General features: G+C 47.6%; 1 protein-coding gene across 2 annotated transcripts in view; it reads left to right on the top strand.

The window, feature by feature from the left end:
• HIVEP3 (human immunodeficiency virus type I enhancer binding protein 3) overlaps positions 1 to 14597 on the top strand; it is a 441341-nt gene that overhangs the window by 367256 nt on the left and 59488 nt on the right. The window contains exon 5 of one of the 2 annotated variants that reach the window (XM_010862673.1): positions 13272 to 14597. In XM_010862673.1, coding sequence (XP_010860975.1) covers positions 13812 to 14597 — 786 coding nt within the window. In that variant the 5' untranslated portion in view covers positions 13272 to 13811. The remainder of the gene's footprint in view (positions 1 to 13271) is intronic. The other variant, XM_010862672.1, reaches the window with a different exon arrangement.

Here is a 14597-nt window from a genome sequence, read left to right on the forward strand (position 1 = left end):
AAATAGAATTTGCTTCTCAACCAGAGTGCATAAATTTCAAACCTTGTCTGGGTCTTGGAGTTAGGAGGGAGGAGGAGAAGGGAAAGTAGGAACAACAGACAATCATCCAAGGGAAATGATTTAGGAGCTGCCCAGACAGTGAATAATCTACCACTCATAGCTGATAAAAGCATGTATCAAGAAACGCAGCCCTGAGGTGAACAGGGTCATGCAGAGTGATTGCACATAGGGAGGAGACTTTGGCGCAAGTGGAGATGGCTGTGGTTAACTGGGAAGACTTCCTGGAGGAACTGGGGTGCTGGGAAGGAAGGCAGAACCCACCTGGGCCCTTCTGACCAAGGTCAGCACTCCTGGGGGTTTTCTAGGCCGTGGTCTAAACTCAAGATTCAGATCTTACCTCTGCCCTTTCTTGTATCATCTGAAGCAAATAGCTTCATCCCTATGAGCCTCGGGCCTCTCCTCTGCAAAAGGGGACCTGTATGAGAATCAATATGTTCATGTTTAGTATAGCTTAGGCATCAGCAGATACTCACTTAAGTATTTTTAAAGTATTTTAAATATTTTATTAAGGCTGAGTCCAGTGCCCAGCACTGAAATACAAAGGTAAATAAGGCCCAGCCTTTGCCCAGTTCAGAGAGAGACAAATTTCCCAGGAAGGTGCTGATGAACTGGTTTAGACACAGGTCTGATCCAAGGCAGATGTCTCAGGCTTCTCAGGGAAGTAGCACGATTTGACCTGTTGGATTAGTGGAAAACTTTCTCTTCCTAGCATAGGCAATCCATCAGACCTGAGGCAGTGCCTGTTTTCCCATGAGTGAATCCAGGCCAGAGAGTTATTGTGAGGGACTGGTCATCCTGGAAACCTGATCTAGCCCAGCAACCTGCTCCTGGCCACCCCATAGGACCAGACTGTGCCTTCTCCCTGCTTTCTGAGGGTCAGCACTCACCCCCGCTCAGCTGGAAGATCTGTTTGGCAGAACCAAGTGTCCACAGTTTGAGGCTTTTTCTTGTCATTCTAGGGCCTAGGAGGGAACTTGTGAAAATTCTGCCCCTGCCCTGAGCCCCACTTCTACCATGGTGTGCGGCCCCTGCCTGCACACGTGGAGCCCCAAGCCTGGGAGGGAAGAGAGACTGCAAATACAGCATTCCCTGTGACCACATTCCAGCCTCCTGAACTCTGCATGTGTTGTACCTCCCTCTTAGACTAGAATCCTTTTCTTTCAAGTCTAACCATCAACACTGTCCCCATCTTTCAAGGCCCAGTTCAAGCACAGATTCTTTCAGGAAGCATTCCCTGACTCCTCTGTGGAATTAGCCTTCTGGGCTCCTTTCTCTGCCTGTTCTCTGGGGAACAGCAATGTGATTAAGCAGAGAGGTCCAGAGCATGTGGGTTTGAGCTGATGCAAAGTCAAAGTGTAGGGTGGAGAGAGGAGGCTGGGAGGGGCCTGATTGTGATGAGGCTGAAACGCCATTGGCTGCATCTCCATGTGGTTGGGAGCTATTGAGAGTTCTTGGCAGAGGGAGAGGCCTGGTGAGGTTGGCAACCAAAGAGATTTTGCATTCTGCAATAAATGGTGGGGTGGAGTGGAGGAACACTGAGGACCTAGACGCAAGGTGATTAGTTAGAGGAGGTAATTAGAGGAGTTCCATCAGTTTCCCCAAATAGTGGACAGTAGAGAAGCTTATGTCAGATTTTTACATAGGGAGTTTTGTAAAAATATAGATTCTGGGGCCCTTTTCCCATAGATACTGCTTCAATGGATCTGAATGGGGCTAGAACCTGGGCTTTTAGATGCCCCAGGATATTTCAGCAGAGTGAGGGTGGACTATCCAATAATACTGTTAGGACAACTGGTTAGCTATATTAAAAAAAAAAAAAAATACTAAGCTTTATCTCTACCTCACTCCTTACACAAAAATAAATGCCAGATGGAGCCACGATAGAAATGGAAAGGAAGGGAGGGAGGGAAGGATGGCAGGAGGAAAAGAGGAACAAAGGGGTGGAGGGACAGAGAGAGAGGAAAGAAAAAAAATCATAAAGGGACTAGAAGAAAAGGGGGCGACATTCTAAAAAAATAATCTTGGACACAAAACCTAAAAGTCATAAAAGGAAGGATTGATGATGCATTTGACCACATAGAAACAAAATTTTCCGGTTCAGCAAAGTTAAAGACTAATGATAGAAGTATTTGCACTTCATATTGAAAAGATTAATATCCCCAGTATTGAAAGAGTTTGTATAAAGAAATAAATATATAATTCATTAGGAACATAAGCAAAGGATATGAAAAATAATTCACTGAGTGAAATAATTGCTTAATAAGGTTATGCAAAGTTCTAAGCCTCACTAGAGAACAAGAAATACAGATTTAAAAAATACTGAGATAGCACTGTGATAAGCAGAATAATGATTCCCAAAGATGTCCAGATCCTAACCTCTGGAACCTATGAACATGTTGCCTTTCATGAAAAAAGGCATGTTGTAGATGTGATTAAATCAAAGATGTGAAAGTGGTGAGATTTTTATAGATTATCTAATCTCCAGGCCAGAATCCTGGAGTGGGTAGCCTTTCCCTTCTCCAAGAGATCTTCCCAACCTAGGGATCGAACCCAGGTCTCCCACATTGCAGGTGGATTCTTTACCAGCTGAGCCACAAAGAAAGCCCAAGAATACTGGAGTGGGTAGCCTATCCCTTCTCCAGTGGATCTTCCTGACCCAGGAATCGAACTGGGTCTCCTGCATTGCAGGCAGATTCTTTACCAACTGAGCTATCAGGGAAGCCCTATAGATTATCTAGGCAGGGCCCAACATCATCACAAGAGCCCTTATGGGTGAGAGGGAGGTAGGGCAGTCAGTGTTATTCAGTGTGAAAAGATGGGGCCACCACTGCTGACTTTGAAGATGGAAGGGGCCAGGTGCCAAGGAGTGTAGGCAACCTCTCGCAGGTGGACAAAGCAAGAAAATGCTGAGGGTCACACAGCAGAGTTGTGTCAGGGGTTTCCTCTACAAGTAACGGGGTCCCATGACAGGCATCTTGACTCCAGGCCTCTTGCTCTGCCCTTGCTGGAGGGAACTCACAGATCCTGAGAAAGGTGGGGAGTATCTCGGGAAGCAAGCCAGCCGTGGTGAGGAGTCCTGCTATCCTGCCCCCTGGTTCTCTTCAGGTGCCCTAATTGCCATCCTCCCTGCAGCCCAGATCTGTCTGCCCCTGGGGAGCTCCCAGGGAAGCTTAATCAGCGTCAAGACATCCCTGCCATTCAGGGTACATGGCCCCAAACAGAAAATTGGAGGGCTCAGGAATGTTCTCCCTTTTGGCCCGAATACCTCCTTGCTGGCTCTCCATGAACAGATTGCATCTTTCCTCTGGGCCTCAGTTTCTTCCCAACAGCAAATGAAGATGATGGGTACAAAGTGCTGTGAGTCTGAAGACAGGATGTACTCATGCAATTCATCCTTTTGACCGTAATGGAAGCCCAGGTTCAGGCCCCTTGAGAGCTGCCCTGCCCTGGGTCTCACTGACTTGTCATCATTTCACAGGAAACTAGTGACCACGAGGTACACTGGAGGCTCCAGAATCTCCAGCCTCAGCAGGAGAACCATCTAGTGCAGCGTGGAGGCAGGGGGATGGGCCAGCCAATCTGCGTGTCAAGACTATAATGACTTAATCCATGAGTGTCTTCAGTTCTAGCTTAAGCCCTAGGGTGGTATGAAAGGTTCAATCTGATAAGTGTCCCAGACCATCAGTTCAGTTCAGTTCAGTTGAGTTCAGTCGCTCAGTCCTGTCCGACTCTTTGCGACCCCATGAATCGCAGCACGCCAGGCCTCCCTGTCCATCACCAACTCCCGGAGTTCACTCAGACTCACGTCCATCGAGTCAGTGATGACATCCAGCCATCTCATCCTCTGTGGTCTCCTTCTCCTCCTGCTCCCAATCCCTCCCAGCATCAGAGTCTTTTCCAATGAGTCAGCTCTTCACATGAGGAGTACTGGAGTTTCAGCTTGAGCATCATTCCTTCCCAAGAAATCCCAGGGCCGATCTTCAGAATGGACTGGTTGGATCTCCTTGCAGTCCAAGGGACTCTCAAGAGTCTTCTCCAACACCACAGTTCAAAAGCATCAATTCTTCAGCACTCAGCCTTCTTCACAGTCCAACTCTCACATCCATACATGACCACTGGAAAAACCATAGCCTTGACTAGACGGACCTTTGTTGGCAAAGTAATGTCTCTGCTTTTGAATATACTATCTAGGTTGGTCATAACTTTTCTTCCAAGGAGTAAGCGTCTTTTAATTTCATGGCTGCAATCATGATCTGCACTGATTTTGGAGCCCCAAAAAATAAAGTCTGACACTGTTTCCACTGTTTCCCCATCTATTTCCGATGAAGTGATGGGACCAGGTGCCATGATCTTCGTTTTCTGAATGTTGAGTTTTAAGCCAACTTTTTCACTCTCCTCTTTCACTTTCATCAAGAGGCTTTTTAGGTCCTCTTCACTTTCTGCCATAAGGGTGGTGTCATCTGCATGTCTGAGGTTATTGATATTTCTCCCAGCAATCTTGATTCCAGCTTGTGCTTCTTCCAGTCCAGCATTTCTCATGATGTACTCTGCATATAAGTTAAATAAGCAGGGTGACAATATACAGCCTTGACGTACTCCTTTTCCTATTTGGAACCAGTCTGTTGTTCCATGTCCAATTCTAACTGTTGCTTCCTGACCTGCAGATAGGTTTCTCAAGATGCAGGTCAGGTGCTCTGGTATTCCCATCTCTTTCAGAATTTTCCACAGTTTATTGTGATCCACACAGTCAAAGGCTTTGGCATAGTCAATAAAGCAGAAATAGATGTTTTTCTGGAACTCTCTTGCTTTTTCCATGATCCAGCGGATGTTGGCAATTTGATCTCTGGTTCCTAGGCCTTTTCTAAAACCAGCTTAAACATCTGGAAGTTCACGGTTCACATATTGCTGAAGCCTGGCTTGGAGAATTTTGAGCATGACTTTACTAGCGTGTGAGATGAGTGCAATTGTGCAGTAGTTTGAGCATTCTTTGGCATTGCCTTTCTTTGGGATTGGAATGAAAACTGACCTTTTGCAGTCCTGTGGCCACTGCTGAGTTTTCCAAATTTGCTGTCATATTGAGTGCAGCACTTTCACAGCATCATCTTTCAGGATTTGAAATAGCTCAACTGGAATTCCATCACCTCCACTAGCTTTGTTCGTAGTGATGCTTTCTAAGTCCCACTTGACTTTACATTCCAGGATTTCTGGCTCTAGGTCAGTGATCACACCATCGTGATTATCTTGGTCATGAAGATCTTTTTTGTACAGTTCTTCTGTGTATTCCTGCCACCTCTTCTTAATATCTTCTGCTTCTGTTAGGTCCATACCATTTCTGTCCTTTATCGAGCCCATCTTTGCATGAAATATTCCTTTGGTGTCTCTAATTTTCTTGAAGAGATCTCTAGTCTTTCCCATTCTGTTGTTTTCCTCTATTTCTTTGCACTGGTCGCTGAGGAAGACTTTCTTATCTCTCCTTGCTATTCTTTGGAACTCTGCATTCAGATGCTTATATATTTCCTTTTCTCCTTTGCTTTTTGCTTCTCTTCTTCTCACAGCTATTTGTAAGGCCTCCCCAGACAGCCATTTTGCTTTTTTGCATTTCTTTTCCATGGGGATGGTCTTGATCCCTGTCTCCTGTACAATGTCACTAACCTCCATCCATAGTTCATCAGGCACTCTGTCTATCAGATCTAGTCCCTTAAATCTATTTCTCACTTCCACTGTATAATCATAACGGATTTGATTTAGGTCATACCTGAATGGTCTAGTGGTTTTCCCTACTTTCTTCAATTTCAGTCTGAATTTGGCAATAAGGAGTTCATAATCTGAGCCACAGTCAGCTCCTGGTCTTGTTTTTGTTGACTGTATAGAGCTTCTCCATCTTTGGCTGCAAAGAATATAATCAATCTGATTTTGGTGTTGACCATCTGGTGATGTCCATGTGTAGTGTAGAATCTTGTGTTGTTGGAAGAGGGTGTTTGCTATGACCAGTGCATTTTCTTGGCAAAACTCTATTAGTCTTTGCCCTGCTTCATTCCATATTCCAAGGCCAAATTTGCCTGTTACTCCAAGTGTTTCTTGACTTCCTACTTTTGCATTCCAGTCCCCTATAATGAAAAGGACATCTTTTTTGGGTATTAGTTCTAAAAAGTTTTGTAGGTCTTCATAGAACCATTCAGTGTTAAACTTCTTCAGTGTTACTGGTCGGGGCATAGACTTGGATTACTGTGATATTGAATGGTTTGCCTTGGAAACGAACAGAGATCATTCTATCATTTTTGAGACTGCATCCAAGTACTGCATTTTGGACTCTTTTGTTGACCATGATGGCTACTCCATTTCTTCTAAGGGATTCCTGCCCACAGTAGTAGATATAATGGTCATCTGAGTTAAATTCACCCACTCCAGTCCATTTCAGTTCGCTGATTCCTAGAATGTCGATGTTCACTCTTGCCATCTCCTGTTTGACCACTTCCAATTTGCCTTAATTCAAATCTGCCACCATCAGTGGCAGCATCTTAGTGACTAAACCACCACATAGTGTAATCTACTAAGTATGTAATAGCATTATGTCAAAAACAAATCCATGTATATAACTTGATTAAAATATACTGTATTGCTAAAAAATGCCAACCCTCTTCTGAGCCTTCAGTGAGTGATTCATAAGCTTTTGCTGGTGGAGGGTCTTGCCTTGATATTGGTGGCTGCCAACTGATCAGGGTAGTGGTTGCTGAAGGATAGGGTGGCTGTGGCAGTTTATCAAAGTAAGACGGCAATGCAGTTTGCCGCATTAATTTACTGCTTCCTTTCACGAACGATTTCTCTGTAACATGCAGTACTGCAGTACTCTTTGAAAGGAATTTACCCTCAATAGAGCTTATTTCAAAATTGGAGTCAGTCCCCTCAAACCCTGCTGCTGCTTTATCAGCTAAGTTTATGTAATATTCTAAATTTTTATTGTTGTTTCAGCAGTCCTCACAAAATCTTCACCAAAAGTAGATTCCATCTCAAGAAACTACTTTCTTTGTTCATCCCTAGGAAGCAACTCCTCATCTGTTAAATTTTATCATGAGATTGCAGCAATTCAGTCACATCTTCAGACTCCACTTTTAATTCTAGTTCTCTTGCTATTTCTACCACATCTGCAGTTACTTTCTCCATGAAGTCTAAGCCATCCACGAGGATTGGAATTAACTTCTTCAAAACTCCTATTGATATTTTGACCCCTTCCTATGAACCACACATGTTCTTTATGGCATCTAGAATGGCGAATCCTTTCCAGAAGGTTTTCAACTGCCTTTGCTCAGATCCATTAGAGGAATCACTATGGAAGCTGTAGCCTTGTGAAATATAGTCGGGTTCACCTCCGCTACTGCCTCTAGGTTCCTTCCTGAGCAAATGAGGACGTGGAGGGCAGACACTGTTCTTTCTGGCCGTGACCTGCAAGCTACAGCTGTTGACCAGCACTAGCTGCAAAGGATGTTGGTAGATGCAGCCTAGATGGGTGACAAGAGACTCAGCTGATGCTCAGGGGCTTCAGTTGCTAAAACAAAAAAGGGAGTGGCTAGTGGGAGACATTTCAGGCTCTGCCCTGTTCCCCGTTACCAGCCAGAGCCCCACCATTGGCTTTGGCCACTCTCTGTCCAGACTTCCTTCACTGGCTCTCTGACAACCTCTCCTGTTAGTTTCCAGACCCACATCTTCACACTTACCCTCTCTTGCCACCATCCGAGCCCCCAGCCACTTTCACTTTTGTTTGCTGCGTAAGAATTCTGCCCCATCTCGTACGCACACAGACAGTGTCGTACACACAGATTCTCAGAAGGGCCACTGGTTTGGTGTTGGGTTCTTAAATGAAAACACTACTTGCCTCCTGTCTAGGCTGTGGCCTTCTGTGCTTGCTTTCAGCTTCTGAAAATAAGCAAAAGGTTTGCTTTCCTGGTGTTTTCAACATCAGTGTGTTTTATTACTTACGATCAGTAAAATTTTTACCTGATTTTGGGATATTGGGGTGCATGCATCCATGGGTATATGTAACTAAATTATAAGAACTTTATGCGCCAGGTCTGGGACCTAATAGCCCTCTGAATACCAGGCCTCTGTCCCTGTCTTGCCGGAGTCTCATCTATCTTGGCTGGTGATTCAAGCTCCCTAGTCTACAGCTCATGCAGACTCAGGCTGGCCTTCTACCAGGACCAGTGAAGCTGACCACCTGCTAGAGCCCACCTCCTATCTTCCCTCTGTGGGGGTCCACTCTGGGCAACGGCCTTGTTGTCCCCACACCTTGGATCCAGAAGAGGTGTCCAGTTGGTTGCAGAACTTCAGGCCTCAGCCCTGTTGCCTGCCCCTCATCTCCCTCCCCTGAGGCTTTTGTGGCTCCAGCCCCAGCACCCTACTGTCTTCCGTGTTGGGATATCCTACTAGCTAGACCTATGGAAGCCTCCAGAAGTGAGAGCCAAGTAGTCTGATATGTTAGCCAGCTGGCTCTTAAAACTCAGGTTCTTCTCATGGTTCTAAGCTGGTTTCTAAGCCAGAGCTCTGAGGGCTGTGACCTTAGGAGCAGGCAAGGTGGACTCCAGGTCCGTTCTGCCACCATCAGCAGAGAACATCCATCTTTCCCCTGGCCTGAGGCTCAGACTCCTGTTGGCCCAGCTTCTGGGTCCTGTAAGGAAAGCCCCCTACCTCTGACCTCATGTCACTGGTGATTTTTACAGGTATGTTCACCAGTTCTCTGCAGAGGCAACTTTTCCTTTTGTTACTTCTAGCTAGTATTAAAATTTTACACACACCTTCAGAAGCACAGAATGTAGAAAAGAGCCATTTTCTTAGCATCACTTGGTCCCAGAGATTGGAAATGGTCCTTCTAAAGGGGTTAAAGAGTTAAGTAAAAAAATGTTGATGCCAGTGTGAATTGTAACCCATTCCAAGGCTGAAGCCTTCTTAGTTCTTGTAGGTTTTCCCCTGTTCTGCAGCCAGTCCCATCTGCCCCCTCCCACTGCCTCCTGTATCAAGGACCTCTGACATGTCATGAGGTATGGAACAGGGCAGCAGAGAGCACTGGCCCAGGAGTCCGAAGACTTGTGTTTCCTGGGCCGGTCATTGCCTCCCGCAGCTCAGGTGCCCTCTGTGCAGAATGAAGGGGTGGGCCTTTTGGCTCTCAGGCCTCCCTGACTCCATGATCTAGGCGGCCGATGGTGCTGATGTGTCCTGCCTGCTCCTTTCCCAGAGGCTGCCAGCAGGAGGGCCCTCTCCAGAAGAGTGCCGGGCCCTGCTCACAGGTGCAGCCAGGCAGGTGCTGACCCCAGGCAGGTGGTGCTGGCCCAGTGAGTCACCTAATGACACAACAGCCACCTGACTGTCTCCCTCATGCACCCCACCCTCCTGCCTGGCCTGGGATGCTCCAAGCCCCAGCCTCTGGGCACTTCTCCACCCACCCCTGTGGCTTGGTGAAGGGAGAAACACAGGACTCGACAGTGTAGGGTCCTCCTTGGCCAACTGACTGTCACTCAGACTGATCACTCCCCATTCAGTCATGCAGAGGGGCCCATCCATCCATCAGAAGAAGCGAATCTCACCACTAGCTAGTATTTGGGGGGTACATTGAGATCCTTGCATGAAAGGGGCAATAGACATAGTTAGTATAGTCAATGCTTTATTATCCATCCACAGCACCCAGGGGCCTCCTCCCCTCACGCAGGTACAGCCAAGCCCAGGAGTCACAGACCAGCCCAGAGCACAGTTCTGTCTCATCTGACTTTTCCATGACTCAGAGCTTTGGCCCACATTAGCTTGGATAAACAAGGCCTGGGGTAATGCCACCAGGATGGACTCCCCAACCTCAGTCTTCTCCCCATTTCTCCCATCCAAGAGCCACAGCGAGGTTAGGACATAAGTTGAAAGGGCCCTTTGACTGTTAAGCCTCCGGACACTGTGGTCCACTCCTCGCCAGGGATACAGCCACCTCCTGTGGGGCCAAGCCAGTGCCTTCACAGAACAGGGAGCCATAGACTATGGTGCCCAATGTGCCACAGAGCCATAGGCTATGGTGCCTAGTTATTCACGGAGGTGGGGATGAACTCTGGCCAGCAAGCAGTTGGTGGCACAGGGTGGTCTTCCTTGGCCACCATCACTCTGCAGTCTTTAGGGAAAATCACCTTATTTCTCTAGGCCTCAGTCTCCTCGTTTGTCAAGTGAGGGAATGAGACTAGATTCCCAGTCTTTAAGGATCCATAGGAGACCATGGTGTCAGTTCAGTCCTCATAGCAGAGGTCAAAGTTTATGCCAGACTCCCAGAGATGGCGCTTGTGCCTGGTTTGGATCACAAGGTAAATATTGATCGTAAGGGTAACCATTCGTTCTGGTTTGCCTGAGATGACCTGGTTTATTCCCATTGCTCCTCCAGAATGGTTAATTGTACCCCTTTTACTCTCCAAAGTGCCCTAGTTTGGGTGACATCTTACATGGCCACCCTATTGACAGTAATATGATGAAATGAAATTCCCCTGCCTTTCCCACGTTCATCCTGCTTTGGGAGGATGCTCTCTGCCTAGGTCAGAGGAGGCCTTTGACTGCTCAAAGAATAGCCTTTGCTGAGTTGTGACCTTCCACTGAAGAAACTCAATCACTGCATTTGCTCAGTTCAGTTCAGTTCAGTTCAGTTGCTCAGTCATGTCTGACTCTTTGCAACCCCATGGACTACAGCATGCCGGGCTTCCCTGTCCATCACTAACTCCCGGAGCTTGCTCAAATTCATGTCCATCATGTCAGTGATCCATCCAGCCATCTCATCCTCTGCTGTCCCCTTCTCTTCCTCCCTTCAATCTTTCCCAACATCAAGGTCTTTTCCAATGAGTCAGTTCTTCACATCAGGTGGCCAAAGTATTGGAGTTTAAGCTTCAGCATCAGTCTTTCCAATAAATATTCAGGACTGATTTCCTTTAGAATTGACTGGCCTGATATCCTTGCAGTCCAAGGGACTCTAAAGAGTCTTCTCCAACACCACAGTTGGAGGAAAAAAAGCATCAATTCTTTGGCACATGGCTTTCTTTATAGTCCAACTCTCACATCCATACATGACTACTGGAAAAACCATAGCTTTGACTATATGGACCTTTGTCGGCAAAGTGATGTCTCTGCTTTTTAATATGCTGCCTAGGTTGGTCATAGCATTTGCTGGAGGGATATTATTTGAAGACATAGGTGATCTCATGCATCATTCGCTGCCCCTGTCTGAAGTACCATATGAAAAAGTTCTTTTCAGGTAATGCTTTGCCTCCTGCAAGGAACTTACATGTTTTCTTCTTCGCTGGTTATAATGACTCTGCTGCTGCTGCTGCTGCTAAGTTGCTTCAGTTGTGTCCGACTCTGTGCGACCCCATAGATGGCAGCCCACGAGGCTCCCCCGTCCCTGGGATTCTCCAGGCAAGAACACTGGAGTGGGTTTATAATGACTCTACAAGGGACCATGTCTCCCTTTTATCCTTGGCTGCCAAGAATCTCAGATATCAGTGTATAGTTGAACTGTAGAAGCACTGTAAGCCCTCATGATTATTATATCAGTGCTCTTTCCATCTTACCAGTCCTGACCTCCTACCTTATCTACACTTTCCTTTGTTCTGATTTGTCATTCTTATTTACAGATTTTTTTAATCTGGATTCATAGCTTGTCATTCTTTTAAAAATATTTATAAAATTTTATTATAGTGATATTGAAGTTTTTATAGAATTGAGATGAAAAGGAAACAAAAAGAATAAATTTATAGAATATACCTTTTGGCTAGTTGCTGAACTCCTTGCCCTTCCATGGCATGTCACTATGTCTGAGGTCCTGCCATTTGAGCAACAATTATTTGAGTCTTTCAGAGTATTCTATGAAAGTAGAAAGTGGGAACTTTTCAAGACTGTATCAGCAAACACCCAGTGAAAATAAAGGTGAGGCCATGAAGGGTGCCTGTGGTCAGTATGCCAAGGGCAGAGCATGCCTACAGGAGAAGGAAGAAGGCTATAGAGATGCACCGGTCAGTCTCCCAGACCCTCACCCTGGGTATGGACACCTGCGAGGTGGCTGGGGAATCAAATCTGGCAGTAGGGAGCCTGGATTCAAATGCAGGCCCTACCTCTTAGGACCACAGGACCTTAACAGGCCCCCCTCCCCCTGCAGTGCTTAGATTCATCCACTGGAAAGTAAGATGGCTGGCAGGACAGAGTTCACAGTGACTTCCAGCTTTGAAATTCTGTCTGTGTTCTTGGGAAAAAGGGCCCTGCAAGGCCCTCAGAGCCCAGGAGGCCTTGGCTGCCCAAATTTCAGCTGACCCTGGCAGAGCAGACATACGTGGGGCTCCACTCTGAACAGCTTTGTCCCTCAGTTTGACAAGGACCTCTATTCTGAGCCACTTCTAGGGTATCCCTGGGCCACTGACTAAACAAAAAAAAAGGCTGGAAAGTGGAGGAAGCTTCCAGAATGACCTTCTAGCTATTGCTTAGTGGCCCTGATGGTCACCCTGTGTTAGACTGTGAACCACCACATGGATGGTGGTTTTAGCTTTTTCATTAAACCCCAGGCTTGGAAGGTGGGTTAGCAATGGTTTGCAAAGCCATAAGCCTGGATACCTTCAGAACCCAGGGCCAGATAGAGAGAGAAATACTAACCTGAGAACAGTCCCTCTCATAGAAAGCTCATCTCCATATAATCAACCAGCCCCAACTCTTGCACTGGCCACAGGACCAGTCAGCATTCATCCAGTGGCATCCATGTCCATTTTCACATTGGATGCACTCTCGAGATGGAGTTGAGCCAGGAATTGCTATTATTTCATACATACTATTTCATTTCATAGGTGACGCAACTGAGGCTTAGGGAGCTGAAACCCATTCAGAGTTGCTCTCTGCGCAAAGACTGGAATCCAAGCCTGTCATTCCTAAGGGCCCCATGGTTCCCAGAGTCTACTCTGCTCCTGACACCCCACAGAGTCACAGTCCTCAGAACCACAGTGGACATTCAGAGTCACTGGCGCCTCTGGAAATGTGGGCAAAGGAGGTGCCAAGTGCTTTGGTGCACAGGGTCTGGGGCTGTGGGTTTGGGTTGAGTCTCCCTTGTTAACCTTTAGGGATCACCCAGGTCTCACCGGAGCTGCATGAGCTGTAGATGAGTTACAGTAACCCTCTCTTCTCTTCTCTTTGTATATTTCTGTGTGTGTGCTCTGGTCAAGTAGAAGAGCGTGAGTTCCCCTCTGCGACTGTTCATCTCCAACACGGGACGAAAGAGCAGAAGAGGTGGGACGGAGCTGCCCACGGCATCCAGCGTGGCTTCTCTCGTGCCAGGACCAGGGATGCCTGGACCATGCACACAGCCGTCTCTAGCCGTCCACGGATCGCATAGCACACGGGGGACTTGTGGGGGGCCACTTGCCACTGCCAACTGAAACAATATGATGGCGACTCTGACATCCTTCATGACGTTTCCACGACAGACATTCAGGCAGAAAGTGCTGGTGCATTTTCTATCTGTGAAGTAGAGGGCCATGCCTCACCGATGTGAATAGTCTGGGCCCTGATGACCTGCCCTGAGTCCACTTGCCACCAGTGACACTTGGAAAAAAATTTTTAAAACTCCCCAAACCACCTTGGGTTTGACTTCCGTAGCTCTTGACCAATGTTACCCAAGCCAGACGCCTCCTTGGGACGTTTGGAGTATTCATAAATGCGGCCTGCTCCAACCCTCCCTTAATAGCATCTGAAGTCCTGTGGAGGTCATGGATCCTGAACAAAGTGTCAAGGGCACCAAGAAGGCTGAGGGAAGTCCCCGGAAGCGGCTGACCAAAGGAGAGGCCATTCAGACCAGTGTCTCATCTAGCGCCCCGTATCCTGGCAGCAGCACAGCCGCCACTCAAGAGGGCCCCCTCCAAGAGCTACTAGCCCCGCAGCCCTTCCCAGGCCCCTCGTCGGTTCTTAGGGAAGGCTCTCAGGAGAAAACTGGTCAGCCACAGAAGCCCCCCAAGAGGTCCTCCATCGAAGCCTCAGTCCACATCTCCCAGCTTCCGCAGCACCCTCTGACACCAGCATTCATGTCGCCCGGCAAACCCGAGCATCTCCTGGAGGGATCCACATGGCAGCTGGTCGACCCAATGAGACCTGGACCCTCAGGCTCTTTTGTGACCCCTGGGCTCCATCCTCAAAGCCAGCTCCTCTCTTCCCATGCTTCCATCATTCCTCCCGAGGACCTGCCCGGCATCCCCAAAGTCTTTGTGTCCCGTCCCTCCCAGGTCTCCTTGAAGCCCACGGAAGAGGCACACAAGAAGGAGAGGAAACCACAGAAGCCCGGCAAGTACATATGTCAATACTGCAGCCGCCCCTGTGCCAAGCCCAGTGTGCTCCAGAAACACATCCGCTCACACACAGGCGAGAGGCCCTACCCCTGCGGCCCCTGTGGCTTCTCCTTCAAGACCAAGAGTAACCTCTACAAGCACAGGAAGTCCCATGCTCACCGTATCAAAGCCGGCCTGGCCTCGGGAATGGGTGGCGAGATGTATCCCCCAGGG

Source organism: Bison bison, unplaced genomic scaffold (genome assembly GCF_000754665.1).
Source record: "Bison bison bison isolate TAMUID 2011002044 unplaced genomic scaffold, Bison_UMD1.0 scf7180017864484, whole genome shotgun sequence".
NCBI lineage: Eukaryota > Metazoa > Chordata > Mammalia > Artiodactyla > Bovidae > Bison > Bison bison.